A 16,042-nucleotide genomic window follows, 5' to 3' on the forward strand; every position below is an offset into this window, starting at 1 on the left:
GTATCGTAAACATTCGTTAGTGAGCGGTAGTGGAAAATGCGTACAATACAAGACCTGCGCTAGGAATGGCGTCGTTGTCGTGACTGTTCGCGTTAGGCTCAATGTTGCGACGATAATCCTACACGGTTTTAGCATTAGTTATACCAAGCATTGGCGATGGTTGGTAGATCTCTAAAACGACACCGAAATGGTGTAAATAGTGATTCCGTTGTTTCATGAATTACCCTGTGCACTCTTAGGCCCATTGATTTTTCCGCTGTGTGGGGTTTACTTGGGAAAGCGATCCTAGAAGTTGAAAGCCACAGAGGTGGAAGAGCGAGAGGTACAAGGGTTGCGAATGGAAGGTGGGTCCACGCTGGACGCTGCAATAGTATGCGAGAACAGGGGGCCAAAGAGGCCGATAGATAATTGCAACAATTATTGTGCTTTGGATTTAGCTCCGTCAAAATGTGTGCAAGCAGATTGGGAAATGGGGAAGTGTAAGGAGTTGCGCTTGGAGGGGAGATTTTCTGCCTATTGGAATGTAGACCACTGGGTATCGTCCACGAACGCGATCGATCGGCAGCGTCGAACTTTCGTTTTCGCTGTACAATGCTGCTTTCCCGTGTACATTCCCTGACCCGGGCGAGTGCATTCCCCTGTGAAAAAATACCTACACACCCAAAGGAGGAAGAGCTCTACTTGCGAAACAAAAGGCAAAAAGTGGAAAAGCTGCAGTGGACGGCCATTCGCTTGCGTACATCCTGGGGTGTGTGTGAAATTGTTTTTTTGTCGTTACGCTTTCCTCATGCAATTCACTCTTGGGAGGAAATTGACCTCTTCTCCGTTTTTCGAGTGGCAAAAGATGAGGTGGAATGGGCGGCGTTGGTCTTTTCTTCGATTGCCTTTTAACTCTTAAATATGATGATGAACGGTGGAAAATGAAATTTTCTTCCGCGGACTCTGAGACCAAACAGTGCCTGCAAAAAGATGTGACAAGGAGTCCTCACGCTGAATGCTTGTATGTGTAAGTGCACCGCCTGGTACACAGCTACTCGGCGGGATGTAAAAGCAGATCCATTTTCTGGCTCGCATCCCCGCTGCGTTTATGGTAGCCGGAAAACGGAAATAGCAGTCGCCCATGCGTTTTTCATGAAGAAAACGCACGTATCGATGCGCTAGAGCAGGCAAAAGATGAAACATTGACAAGTCGGAAAAGCTAGAAAATCCATGCAATGGTTGAAAGTTGAAAATGGCGTTGAATTGCCCATTCCCGCAAGAAAAAGTCATACGCGGAAGAGGCACAGAAAGAACGAACCATATAATTAAGATCAAAACGAAAGAGGAAGGGGAGAATACTGTGAGAAAATACGAAACAGAAAGAGGGAGATACATAGAAAACATAAAAAAAATTATACAATTGCACCTTTTGCGTTTGCCGTTGGTTGTTTTTGCATTTATGTGGCACAAAGGTAAGAGTCAAGGATAAAAGTTAAATGTTTGGGAATCAAAAAAGCACTCCTACATCTGTGACATCATTTTCTTATGATCGCTCATTGAAAGGATTTGTTTGGGTATATACAAGGTTATTGTATTCCGATAGTTCATAAAAGAGACCAGAATGTTTATCCAGTTATGTTGATGAAACTTCCATCGAGTACGTAGACCAAACCCCCAATCCGTTTTCTGTTTTTCGAACGTGCCGATCAGTTGCTAAATGTTTACATTAACACGAATGATGATGAGTTGATACGACCGGCGTTCGGGATTTTCCATGCACCAATTTTCAGACGTCATATCTGGAAGGGTGGCTTAGGAATCTCAAGATGTTCAATTGCGGGGAGTTCGATCCAAAATCTGAGCTCACAAAGCTAACTTCTCGTGATCGACAACAACACTCGAATGAGATGATCGCGAGATAGATCAAAAAACAGTATTATCTGGGTGAGGGAGAACGATAAAATAAGTAACTCTCTAAATTTTATGAGAGAAGTGAGAGAAAGAGAGAGAGAGAGAGAGTATACATTGACGAAGCGTCTCGTCGCAGTTGTCCGTACTGAAGTCAAAATCATGAGAGCGGCGCATGGATTTCGTATTCGTGGCATTCATCTCGCGATCGCGCCTCGCCAGTCGTTCTGTTGCGTTTTGGTAGCCAGTTCAAATGGAAAGATTTGGTTGGCGTGGTTTAAAATTTCGGTTTTTCCATCTGGGGTCGTCTGCATCACCCGTAAAGGAGGGCATACGAGTGATAAGCGGCCGAGTAAGTTCCGCCTTGGTGTCAAAAGTGTATCAGTTCATGTAGTGTGTCGGTCTGACGCGATTTCCGTGCCACGCTCGCACAGCTGGGGCTCGAATTCCTGTCCAGTTTCAAATATTGCAGGGCATCATCCTTGAGGAATGTATTTTGAATGTGGTATAAGGGCGATCGTCTACGTCACGTTGGGTTGGGTGATGATGGTGGCAATTGTGCTATTTCGTGCGGCATGTGAAACTATCCATCCAATCTTCGTCAGTGGACTTGTTCCGTGCAGAAGAAGCTAGAAACATGTTGTCTGGTGAGAGCAGAGTGCTTACCCTTTTTTCGTTTGCGTTGCTCGGTGTGGCAGTTGTGAAATGATGACTTCTACCATTGTCGTACGGAATGCCATGCTGAGCGATACGATATTGCTGTGTTGGGTGGCCAATTTATGCTCACTTTGCACCAGTAGTAGTGCGGTGAGTGGCATTTAAAGATCGGCGTAGCTTCAACATCATTGTGCCGTGTCGGAGAAGACGTATATAAGCAGGGAATAGATTCATAGCAAGCCTCATTGTTGTGATCTTTTCTTCACCAATTTTCCTATTAAATCGAAGTCATTCATGCAAATGATCGTAGATTACACGACGACAATACGCAGCGGCGAGGGAAATTTGGTCAGGAGTGGTCAGCAAATACTGTCCCCAGAAGTTGGCATATGGATTTTTGTAGTTTTTGTACCAATTTTTTTTCTATAAAATCTGCATGTTACACCAGCGGTTCACGATGTCAGATGTTGGCCTATTTACGTTGGGAAAAACTAAGAAAAGTTCGCTTACTTCCTTTCATCTTAAGTACTCACAGTAAAACCATCTGTTATCTGTAATTACCTTTTGTATAGCGTTGCATTTGCTTTTGAAAAAGCAAGGAGTTTGTTTGGTGTTGGTCCGTGTTTTCCGTATTGCTGTCAACAGGACGCAGGACAGCTCCTGCGTGGAATGTTGAGTTGCAAGGGTGAAGGGCGTTTGATTGCGGAACTTTTCAAGGAAGGAAATTGACGCAGTCACTTCAATTTAATGCGACCGAAGATCTCGAATCCGTCTGTAAGCCGTGTTGTGTCGCTCTAATCTCAATCTGATTGGGCTTGCTTGCCCAATGTCATTGGAAGCTTTTGAAGGAAAACTCTGAAAAGTAGTGTACGGCAATAAAAAGCAGCAATGATTGTTTGTGTACAATTATGGTTTGTTTACTTCGTTCGCTAACGTACATGGGTACAACAAAATTAAATAAAATCGATTACCAGTCGGCTGGATCCGCTGGAGTGCGATGTTGTTGGGGTTTAAAGCGCAACCCGGATTAAGTCGGTCAGCGGATTTTGCTGTTTGTTGTGTTGTGTTGGCGAGGAGAAAAGCGCTGGCCACGGCAACAAAAACAACAACAACGCATGGAAAAAAAGCTCTCGATGTTGTACAATAAGCAAGTAGACGACCCAGCGAGGAAGACGAAGAAGGAGAGCGAGTTCAATAAACTCCTGGGTTGAGATTTCGCTAAGTCTCTTTCCGCGTTTCCAGCTCCGAAGCGCTCGCTCAGCAGGAAAGCGAGCAAGTATGACGGAAACCCAGGCAGGGCAAAAAGAGAGCCAAATGCTTGCCACGTAACTGTTGCGATTTTTTGTCGAATGCATACACATGTACCCCTAGATGGGTGGTAAAAGCTCGCGACACGAACGTGCACGAGGGAGAGAAGGAAACTGCGGAATGTGTGAAAATGCTTAAGAAAAGCCAGCATAAGAGAGGCGAAATCAAATCGAACGCAGCATCATCTTGTGGCTGAGATTTCGACCCTCGCAGAACGTGTAGAATTTAGATCATATGTTCACCGCATGTGCCCTTTTGGGTGGTGGGTTTGATTCCATTTCGAGACGGCAGTGAGCAAGTGAGCAGTGAATGTTGAAACGTTGGCACTCACTGCGTGGTGCGTGAGCCGTATCACGCTGCTCACCGCGTGAGAAGTGAGCAATACGTGCAAAAACAATACTAGCAACAATCCCCATCCGCGGCTGGGGGTGAGTTGGCCACGATACATTGAGGCTGCTGGCGCACAGCGCTCAAGTGTCGCTCGCGCGCCGCGGTTTTGTATGCGTACGTGCGTTGGGGCTCGTTGGCTGGCTCCCATCCCCCCCCCCCTCCCTTCCCTGTCTTGCACTCATTTGTGGCTGCGTGTGTATGCGTGGTAGCCACCCCGTGTGCTGTTTGATTAATGCTGCCACGTTTTAAGTATTTTCCTCCCGGCTGGGGGTTCCAGCAGCAAGTGTGCTGTGTATGCGGCTCCCGCGGGTGAGCCTGTGTGCGAGAGAGCATTTTGATGGGTGGGGGTACGGTAAAATAATGCAGCTAGGAGGGGTGGTGGGGGTGGCGCGATGCAACCAGTCAGTAGTGGTGCGCAAAAGCATCATCCTCCCCACTGCTCGCGTGGGGAGCGTTGTTTGCCCTATGGGAGTGATGGAGAAGGCCGAAGTGGTGCGGTGGGGTGGCGCGGGCGGCCGCGGTTTGGTCTACATGTGTGTGCAGCGCGAGTGCGGCCTAGTTTCGCGAGTAGGTTTCCTCGTGAGCGTGTATGTGCATTTGGTTTGCTTCTTTTTCCGTCTGCAAGATCGGCACATTCCTTTCATTCAATATCGCGAATGTGCCGCGCTTGTGGTCTCCGGTGCCCAGGAGGCGGGTGGCGTGGTGGTAATGGTCTTTGGAGTGGTGCAACATGGCCGAAGAAAAAGGTCTCAAAGTTAAGGGGCCCCTGAACTATTGTCTAAGATAGAAGATGGGGTGGTGTGCGGTGCAGATTGCACTTTGGAACGTAAAATAATGATGCGCGCGAGCTCCGCGAAGCTGGGATCTTGCGAGGAAAAGACAACGCAAAGATCTGAGTAGTGGGGTTATTTTTTTTGGATCGCTTTTGGCTTGCCACGCATGAATCCGGACGGAGCGATCGGTGGAATCGAGTCGTCGAGCGGAGTAGTCAAATGAAGATTTGAGAAAAGGGAGTTTAGCATGCCCCAGGGTTGCTTAGGCTGGCAATGGCGTTTTACCCTCGGGTTGTCTCTTTGTTCGTCGTGACGCTGTTGCCAATCCTGAATGGAATTGAGCAACCGAAGCGGACGGTTGAAAATGCTCCTCCAAGAAGAACGAGTTTTTGTTTTAATCGATAGGAAATGAAAGGGCAAAAAAAAACACAAATCCCAATATAACACATGACGCGACTAGAGCGAGTGTTGGCGAGCACGGTTGTCGAAGGGGGAAAACTGTTTGTCAAACCATTCGCTCGTGTTGTATGGTAATGAAAAAATCACCTAACCCGCAAACGATGTTACCGACGACACATAATGACAATTTTTGCAACGGGAAAACCAACTTTTTTACCCTTCGCAGCCCATTTCTCGCTCACTCCGCAGCGTCGTTTTCGTGTACAGACTGTGATTAAGTAAATTACCATCCCCAAAGCTCATAGTGCAGAACGATATGTATTTGTCGTAGTTAATAATTTAGTGTGCTTCTAGTTTTCTTAGTTATTGTTCTTCGTTGATGTGTACGTTGATGACTTTTCACAATAACTTACTTCACCGTAACAGTGGAGCAAAAAATGTTTATTTGGATGAAAAGATCAAGAACAAACACTTGATCCTCGGAGTTGCTTTACCAAGCAGATCGTTTTGCTGGGTGAAATAACGTAAAGAAAATTAGCAAAAATTCAATGTTTTACAGTTCCTTCTCTTGATATATGATTATGCCCTTAGCTATCTTCAGACTCAAGCCAATGATGTAGCTGGGAAGGCTTTTCAGAGCTTTTCAGATTAATAAATCATAACTACTGATTTCTTACTCTGATATGTCGAACAGTAACAAAATGAACGAGCACCACCCAAGACGCAATTTGAGTGAACGTCGTTGATTTGGCAGTATGGTACTGACCGGGCAGAGCGTATTGTTGAAAAAAAAATCAATTGAGTGTAGTATTACGTTCCTTACGCCGGTATGAAAAAAGGCCCATCCTCGAAGCTGTTGAGACCATGATCACGGTGAAGATCGACGAAAGGGCGATGAGCTTCATTTTTGCGATTGACGTCGAGTGTCTTGATGTTGTTGATCATTCTTGAGTGAGATAAATTGAGTCAAGTGTGGGTTCTCGTCTACCGAATTGTAGATATATTTCGTTTACCATGTGAGTGCATGTTCTCGCAGTTTTCTTCTTATTCGTTTCGATGTAATCCTGGAGTACACCAATGAAAATTGTATAAGCTTTCTGCCATTTGACAACACATCATTTTCCGGCGTTAGGAACTCAAAGTTTTCTAATATAACATTAGAAATTTTCGAGGCAACATTTGATCATAGTATCTGGTAAAACTTGGCTTCACCGAATCGGAAGTTGGAAGTGAAAACGTCCCGTAGAAAAAGAATGAAGTCCGTTTTTCATTTGCAGTTGTGTAGTGTACTATCTCTTTGTATCGAGCAGCAGTGCGCCTAATTAGTGTGTGTCCCACAATATCTACTTCCGGTTAGAGCCATGTGAAACTTAACTACAACGCACTTTGCTCGTGGCATTAGAAAAGCGTGAAGGAGAACGAGATAGCGTGAGCCGTAATTGAATGAGGGGATGACCGAGTCTGAGCAAGAAGCGTTCGTTCGAAAGTGAGTGTTGGGGAGAGAAGGGAGAGTGATTAAAGTACAGCGCACAGAAAGAGTGTTGCACGAAGACGCAGATAAGTCTGTCAAGTCAAGTGAAACTGAGTCGAAGAGCATTTGGTAGCGATTTATTTGCACGAAAGCGAGCTAAATCAAAAACCCTGATCGTGCAAGGATCCGGTGAGCCTTAGTCAAAAGGAGAAGTTTTTCCTGCGTATCGGCTTTGTTCGGGACAGCCTGTTACTGCATCTCTGTCACCATGGTTCGAAGGGCTGTGTCAACATCTCCGGAGTCGACGAACCATTTGAACAACCACCATCACCTCAGTCAAGTGCAGACCCCAACTTCGTCGACCTCCTCGCTGTCATCGGCTTCCGATGGCCAGCCGGTGTCCCAACAACACTCGCCATCGTCCCAACAACACTCGCCGGTGTCGGTTAGTGGTGTAGCAGGTGGTGCAGGTGTAGGTGGAATTTCCACTGGGACCACTGCAGGTGCCCATGCCGGAAGTTTGCTGGGGTTGCACCATCAGCAACAACCTCAGCACCAGCAACATCAACATCCGCATCAACACCCATTACATACACCTCCACCGGCGCCTCATCATCACGTCCACATCGCTCCGGCCCCTCACGAGAATGGTGGCCATGGAGGTCCTGCCGGTGGAAGCATCTTCATTGCCGCGGCTCCCTTTACAGGGGAGTACTACCCAGACCACTCGTACTACTATCCGCAGCCGGACTATGGGTCACCTCCGCCGACCATTTGTTCGTTGCATGATTACGGTAAGGGGATACGTTTAGTATGTCAGGAAACAATTTGAGGAAACCGATAGGCTTTGAGATCGTAGATGTTCTTTGGTAGATCATCGTTGTTTGCTTTGTCAGTCGTTGAAGCAGTGTGCACTGATGCACTTCTCGGAAGACTATCGCGCACTTCTTTGACCGAAGCGCAACGCCTCGTTCGGGTGAATCATATTTTTTGCGACCCTTGATCTCGCAACAATCACGACTCACTATCGATAATTCAATCACACGCTCTCAAGCTGTTGGGAAGTTGTTTACGATTAGCCGGTTTCTCGCCGTTGCTTCACAGAATTCCACAGAGCCAACGACTGACCCAAGTGGGTCCCTTAAACTTAATCTCGAGCGCTGGCGCGAACCCAGATTGCGATTAAAGCATTTGTTGCACCGATCGGCAGCATTGACAGCAAAAAACAATAACTTGTAATTCTCGGAGCTTGCACCCGTGGCGATTGCGCCATGAATGGGAAATGTCCGCGTGAGTGTGTGTTTATAATTAATAAATGTAAATATTTTGTTGGACTCAATCTCGTCGTGCGAATGCTTTGGTGAAGTCTGGGAATTTCCAGAACCTTGCGTCAAAGTTCCAGGACTTGAATTGCATGCTTCGTTGTCACGGTTTCGTTGTTCCTTTCAACTCCGCGGACCGGATGTGGGAGTCACAAAATTCATGTATTTTTAAATAAACCATCCCAATGGAGAACCGTCGCGTATATCGCGAATAGTAATCCATTCATAAATGTCTCGGTTTTTAGGAGTGGCTTCAGAATGGTAATTAACTTTGGATGCAATTCTTTTCTTCGCATGCAATGCGCTTGTTTGTGCGGGGGATGAGTCGTATTTCCCGGAAGAGTTCTCAGGAAATTAAGTAATCGACAATAGCGCAAAGCTCCCGAACGTCAAAGGCCGTGTTCTTTGTGATACATAGAGCTTTTAACGTTAGCGATAGGCATTTTTACCAAACCGGATGTAACATCACGTTCCGCGGTCTGCGCAAACAGCGAGAAAAAGAGAATCTGCCTATAACAATGAATGCAAAAAGGATTAACCTCCGCGCCTTCCGTTAATTAACCTTCTGTGAACGGTTGGAAACAGGTCTTGGGAAAACATTGATTTATATATTTTTCAAATTATTACCATGTTAGTGGCGTGCTTCCGAAACTCGTCATTGTTTGTATTTGTGCAACTGCATGGCCCAGGGATGGCAGCATTGCAGTTACCAAATGCGATGGCTTTTAACAAGTTGTTAACCGAAGACATTCGTCTTTTTAGTATCGTCTAAATCGAGCTGCCTATAAAGTGGCTTTTAAATTGCAATAAAGATCTTCGACATTGTGTTGAAACCCCTTTGTGTAGTTTGCGGCGTGATGCAGTCCGGATGCAGTTTTAGTTTGGAATTTTTGAAATGAAGGTTTTTCCTGTAGCATCCTCCTAATAACGTTGATCGAGAGCACATTCTGGTTCGATCCTGACGTAAATGGCAAAGATAAACCTTGCGTCCCGGAACTTCTGACACCGGTCGCCAACTTGTACAAAACCAGCCACGATAAGCATAAAAGCATACGCGGCCGGTTTCCGTATGGCTGGCTGTGTGCGTGACGATCGGTATGGACGTGACACGTCTACGAATCTCGAACCGAGTTGTAGGCGGCGTCGTCATCGCCGCCGTCGGACGCATGGACGGCTGGAGGGTTGATTACTGGAAAGACCCAACCGCGAGAAACCAAGCGGCCGACCGGAATGACTACTTCAAACTGGTTGGCGGGTTGCGCGTGTCGTTGTGCGCTGCAAGCTGGGAGCTGCTTCATGATGACGGCCACGAGCAGTGACTGCGAGGTTAAGTGATGGGTTTGCGGTGAATAGTTTGCGAAGAAGTTCGCGAAATGGCCACGACGTAGCGAGGACGCAGGAAAGGGATTTTCGCGACTTTTTGTTTCCCAGCTTCGTGTGCTCTCACTCTGGCTTGGCTCCATCCTCCTTGGTTTCTTTGTCATCATCAACGTCATCAGTGCCATCAGCGAGCATCGTAACGATCGTTCGCTGTTCTTCTGCCGTGGAGTCGTTGCGTGCTAAACTTGAGAACTCGCAGAATGTGGCTCAGCGTTTCAGCTTCTCCTGCCATCAGCGTGGAATCGTTGTCTAGTTGCTCTCGTGGACAAGTTTTTGAGCCACCGAGGCCATTGGGGCTGATTCGCAGAATCCTGGAGCAATAACGGGCTGAAAGATGATGTGGAGACGAATCTTGGGTGAAAGGAAGCTATTGCCGCTGTGCACGTATTTGTCATTAAAGGTCGTTCCGCGCATCCGTCTTGGTCGCGGATGTCGTTGTCTCGATCGACTTGGCCCCTTGCCTTAGCCTTTTTTTAGCAGGTCACCTGAGTTATTTTTGTGAATCAATGCATGAACATATTTTAAACAATATTCGAAAAAAAGTTAGATAACTGTAGTATAAAGGATGAATTTGAATCATGGAACAGCTTACAAAGTTTTGCTAAAAATGCTACATCGCAGGGGAGATATGATCTAACTGAAACACCCCGAGGTCGCGGTTGCTGTGGTTATCGTAAAACTTCATTTCAGAAAGTTTTATAGTCCTGCTTTTCATGTTCAATACATAAAATGTGTTTTTTAGTGTAACAGCATAATTCTCAGTGAAGGTTTTGCTTTGCGTAACGTTATATCCTTTCTCTTTTATTCCTGGTGGCTAGGAAACTATCATTATGGGTCAAATCTATCATGACGAATTACTCGGAACATTTCATGGTAGTGTCGTGACAAGCTATGGTTTTTTCTGCAAACAAAAACCTACGATGTAATTGAGACGTTCATCAGCTTTCGCCATCGAATAATGGCTTTGCCATGAATGTTATGAATACGAGATTATCCTGCAAATAGTACACCCATCGGTTTGCTGACGCTGTCATTGATTGGAATGCGTTATCAGTGTTCTTTCATCAGAAGAAACCACCTACCGGGCACTCCTTGCGTGACTTCATTTTTCCAGGAGTGACATCGCTGCGAAATGGGCATCGTAAGCGAGAAAGGAAAAGGATGCTTTCCGCGGCCTTAGCGCCAAATTTAGCTTACTCAAGGATGGCAGGGTGAAAGGAGCACGGAGGCCAAGAGAAAGGCCAGCATCGAAAAAGGCAAGAACATGAAGGGATGAGATATTGGTGAAAAAGAAGCTGCTGCCGCGAGTCGTCGCTAGGTAACGGGATTTCACTTATTGTTGTTTATCATATGATGAAAGGTCGAGAGGAAAAAGAGCGCCGTACTTCGCGTATCACGCGAAAAAGAAAATAAAAGCAAACGCCGTGTTGGTGCCTCGCAACATAACCAACACAGCGAGGGTTCGATTTTTCGAGAATGGAATTTGGAATCCCCGTAAGTGAGCATCAGTGGGTCGAAGGGATGCCTGGTTGTTGGGGAAAGATAGGATCGTAGGAGTGGAGCATAACTTCACCAGCGCTAAAGGAAAAAGAGGCTGCAAGCTACATATGGTGGTAGTGGTGTTCGATATCATGCGGTGTGTGGGCTGCCTCTATGCGAAGGGATGGTGCGTGAAGAGGGCGCTACATATGATTTTAGGGTTTTTATTTTCCCGATTTGTTTTCTTCTTGCCACACTCGAGCACTCGCAGCAGCAGCTCCGTGCGCTTGGACGGGTTTAGTTTTCTTTTGATTGTGTTATTCGGTGCTTTTCTTGTCGGCGGCTTGCGTGATGCGCGGAAGATCCAGATTCTCTTGACCGGTTTGTTGCGTGTTGGTAACGCCACTTTTTCTTTTGACCACCGTTCCCTTTTCTGCTCAGCTGAGCACTTGTGGTTGAAAATGGGGTGGATGAATTGGGATGGCTGCGGCTGCGGAGAACTCCAAAACTGGTTCCACGAATGGGGTTTACTTAACGGACCGAGCGCTAGGGAAAAGGTTGTGCACGGGGCCGCGAATCGGTCGTTCTTGGGGCATTTTTCTCTCATTTTCCATCTCTTTTCCAACCCTCCAGTCAGTAGCTTGCTGGGTGGGTGCGTGTACTGGGTTGGTGCTGGAATGCGCGGAACGGGGGTTTAGCATCATACGCCAAAGGGTTGATTGTACTCTGTGCAAATAATGACCTTGATTAGTTATGCTCTTTTCTCCACAAGCGCTTGTCTTCGCTCGTTCGTTCGCCTTGTCTCCCGGCGCCCATCGTCTGGCATCCGGCCTTTAACGTTGCTCCTGGCTCGGGTGGCGCTTGGAAATTGGAACCCTGTGCGGCGAGTGAAACGGCACGATGTGCACGAGCGAGAACGCAGACAAAATGCATGCTCTAGCGTTATTTAGCTCCCGCTGGTCGTGCGTTTCCACGGACCGGCGCGGCTTGGACTTGGAGGTATCGACGTTTGGTTGAACCGAAATATTTTTATTTTCCCCTGGAGTGCGCTGCCTCGCATCGGTGGGTCTTTGGAAAACGACCGGGCCAGACTTGGCGAGGCGTCTAGGGAGTCTGAGGACAGATAAGCGAGGCGTGGCGGCCGGCGGGGACTAGTCTATGTATATAAACACGAAATATTAATGACCGTCTGGTCTGGAGCTGGTTGGATGGTTGGTGCTGCCACCGTTGTACCGCTCGGACGGATCGTGGATTGTTGATCAACCGTGGTTGAAATATTTTGTTGACCATCGTTGGTGGCATCGATGTTGGGAAGGTTGTTCGAAATGGCAAAACGATTCGCATAAAATGCGACACTAGGCACCATTTTGAAGCCGTTTAGCACGAAACGCAGGCGGGGAACTTATTCCCAGGACATTAGAGCTCGAAGAGAGATTATGTTCGCCAGCAGCACTCCGTACGTTTCGTATCCAGCAGTGGGTTAACCAGATCCCGAAGAGTATATGCATAACCCGCATGGTGCACATTTGGTGCTTTCCTTGTGGGTCGATAATGGCTGCGGGAGATTTTTCCTCCAAGTCAAACCGTGCATCAGATTCGTTCGCCCTTCGCGTGTTAAGCTGTGAAAAGTTGTTCGTCGATTCACCCGTCGACAGCCAAATAATTCGTGCATACTGGCTGGTACTGGTTCGAAAAATGAAGTAAAGAAAACATTACCCAAAACGAGCCATCTGGACGTCATACGAGATCGAGTGAGATCGCCGAGAATATGAACTCCAGAAGCGACCAGCATTAGTGTCAATTAGCGTCGCGCTGTTGATCTTCCCAGCTCGCCGAGAGTGCGGACATTTTTTTTTCTTTTATTCTCTTCGTTCGTCACTCCCATCTAGTCCCCCGACGTCTTTCGCCTTGAAGTTCTCCTGGGAGTGGCAATGAATCTACGTTGGCTCATGGGAATGTAGCGCAAGGCTCGGTTTTTGGTCGGTTTGACACTTACTTTGGCGTCGCTTTTTTGACTGTTCGCCTTTTGCGATGGCCAAATTTACTATTGTCGCGAGGATCAAAATTTTGCAACCTTTTCACAAAGTACTTTATAAACGCATGTTTTGCGGAAGCTTTTAAACTACAAAAATAGATCTGGAATTGTTTTTAAAATGACTCCTAAAAGAAGTTTTGTTCAGCATCGTGATCGTGTTGTTTCAGCAGCGTTGAGTATGTGCTAGGATTTATACGATGCTTTTTTAAATCAATCTGGCTGCCAGAACATGCTGCCTTTGCTGAAAATGCGCCATTCATTCGGCAAAGGTTTTTGACTCCATCCGGTCCGCCGCATCGCGAATCGCGGTACAACGGTACCTGCCCTTTCTTTCTTTGTTGCCCTTCTTTCACGGGTGCGCCTCCACGCCCTTCTTGCTCGTCGAAAGCGATGTCTGCTGAAGAAAATTTGTACTCGCAATTCGGGTCGCGAAGAAGAGCATGTTGCGTGTGTTTATTTGCCTCAAATTGCCCTCCTGCGAGGGCATCAACCGGAGGACAGGGATTGGAATGTTTGTGTGCACGTGTGCATGCCCCAGACGTGGGTCGGTCAGTACGCCAGTGTTTGTCGAGACGTGTATCCTGAAATGACTGAATAATAAGTACCAGCAGCGCGGTGTTGCATAGCCTGGGTATTTTCGTTTGTTTGTTTTGCTCCTTTTTTTTCTTTTTGACTGGCCCACTTTTCAGACATTCAGCTTTGTGGAATGATCTGTGAAGTGGATGCTGGAAGGAAGAGGGTAATGCAAATCTTAAACTCAATGCAGAAAAGACAAACGCTCATCATCTTGATCCTCTGATTGATTGTTGGCATATTGCACGCTTTTTACATTTTAAGAATTTTTGAAAGTACCTCGATATCACCATTTTGCATTGTGCAGTAACCTTTTCTTGCACCAGCCGTAGCATAATCTCTTCGTTTTGTTTCGATTATTATCCTTCGTTTTGTTTCGATTTTCAGGACCCGTTACACTGCCAATGGTGTCGCAGAATGGCACTCCGCCGATGGCAATGCCGATGCAGGTGCCTCACGGACATATGATGCAGCAAATTGTGGACGAAAACGGAACGTTGCGACACGTTATCCTATCTACCCAGCCACCGCAGCAGCTCCGGCAGGGTGGTGTTCAACATCACCTACATCCTTCACCATTTGTAAGTATTAGAAGCTAAAGGGTAAAAAAGAACCGTCTAAAACGAAAATTGATTGATTCGTTGGCCGTGCTACGGTCTTTGGATACACAAAGGATTTTTTAAAGCGAGTACCATCGATATTTTTGAGATTCGCCAACGTAAATTAATGGATGGTTGTGGATAATTTGCAAGTATAGCGTAAATTCAGCATCCACCGATTTCTTGTTTATATAACCACCAGCTGGGAGTGATGACTCAAGAGTCGTTTCGCGCTAAGAGCTATAATAAATAGCCGGTGCTTACTTATCGCCTCGAAATTCACACATTTTCCAACTGATTCACAAACCTCTCGGTTTGAGGGAGCAATCGCTGATTTGTTGCTAATTTGTGGCACGTTCTGTAATGTATCCGGTTAGGTGAAAATGTCTGCATTCGAACGTTTTTTTGGGTGAATGCATAGATGCGTGAAAGCTGACAGGAGCAGGGAGTATATGGACCCCATCCGTAGTGCTTTTACTGCGAAGCTCATCTGTTTGCTTAAGCGAATTCGAACGCACGATGAATTCTAGGAATAAACCAGAGGTTCTTTTGGCAAGAGGTTTTGCTGTTTTGCATTGATATATCTACTATAAATTTTGTTATTATAGAAAGCTTTCTACGAGATGCAAATTGTACGTAGATCACGTACGTTTCTTTTGTATAAATTAATATTAACTAATTCGTGGGATGGAATTAGTATACTCAGCTGGCAGCGAGGTTGATGAATCATTTAGATCGTTACTCATTTGATTATTTATATCGATACGGGGCTTCATATGCACAGAACCGCGCGATCGACATGCGAAACCGCAAAACTGAACACAATGCTAGAGTTTTTCCGCACGACGGTTGATGATCAGTGAAAACGATCGTAAAAAATGCAAAAATATCATTTTATTATTCCTGTGCATCAGCCTCTTAAAACCAGACCCTCAAGCAACATCACAAGACCCATCGGAAGCTGGCAAAGGAAAGCGACTAAGATACAGAAAAGAAAGAAGCAGCCAGAGCTCGAGAGGCATCTGAATTCGTGTGAAAACTTGAAATTTGCCGCTTACGTTTGGCTCCCAGTAACGGAATTGGCCCTTTCGAGCAGGACGGAGGCCAACAAGAGTAGCGAGTATTTTGTGCCTATTTCTAGAACGCGCATGCCGTCGGAAGATAGAGTCGAAAGAGGAAATGTTACTTCCGGATTTGATCAGATTATGATTAGAACGCGATGCATGCAAGCAAGCAAGCAAGCGATGGCTTGTCGTCGCTCATGTGTGCGCATGCCATTTGTGCTGCGGCCACATGCCGGAACACGTTCTACCGTGGAGCGCATGGTTCCCCATTCCGCCAGGCTTTGGGTGGAGTGATTGTTGGAAAGCATATCAAGCGTAATGAGTGGAGCGAAACTGCTGCTCCAGGGCATCTCTCGCTTCCTGCGTGATGGCGCTGGGGCGTCGATTAAAAAATGGCCCCACCACGCGCACACAAGAATGGGCTTGAAAAAATATGAACAATTATAATCGACAACGCAATTGGCCCCCGTGTGCAGCCAGTCGTCAACTAGCCAGCCAGCTGTCTATCGCTTCTGACCGCTTCCCGAAGCACAGGGTGGTGGCATGTAGAGCAGAGAGCGCCCATGGGTCACGGTACAACGCAACTACATTGTCGCGCCGCTGCTATGCGTAATTGGTGCCATCATTGGCGCAATGAAAAGAACACTCTGCGCTTGCTAATGATGGACGTCTCTGCTGTCGAATATGACACTGTGAATCGTGGCG

General features: G+C 46.6%; 1 protein-coding gene across 1 annotated transcript in view; it reads left to right on the forward strand.

Moving 5' to 3' along the window:
- LOC128723329 (fibronectin type-III domain-containing protein 3a) overlaps nt 1–16,042 on the forward strand; it is a 32,074-nt gene that overhangs the window by 8,973 nt on the left and 7,059 nt on the right. Inside the window, exon 2 of the mRNA XM_053817056.1 lies at nt 14,062–14,255. Within this exon, the coding sequence (XP_053673031.1) occupies nt 14,062–14,255 (194 nt within the window). The remainder of the gene's footprint in view (nt 1–14,061; nt 14,256–16,042) is intronic.

Source organism: Anopheles nili, chromosome 3 (assembly GCF_943737925.1).
Source record: "Anopheles nili chromosome 3, idAnoNiliSN_F5_01, whole genome shotgun sequence".
Taxonomy (NCBI): Eukaryota; Metazoa; Arthropoda; class Insecta; order Diptera; family Culicidae; genus Anopheles; species Anopheles nili.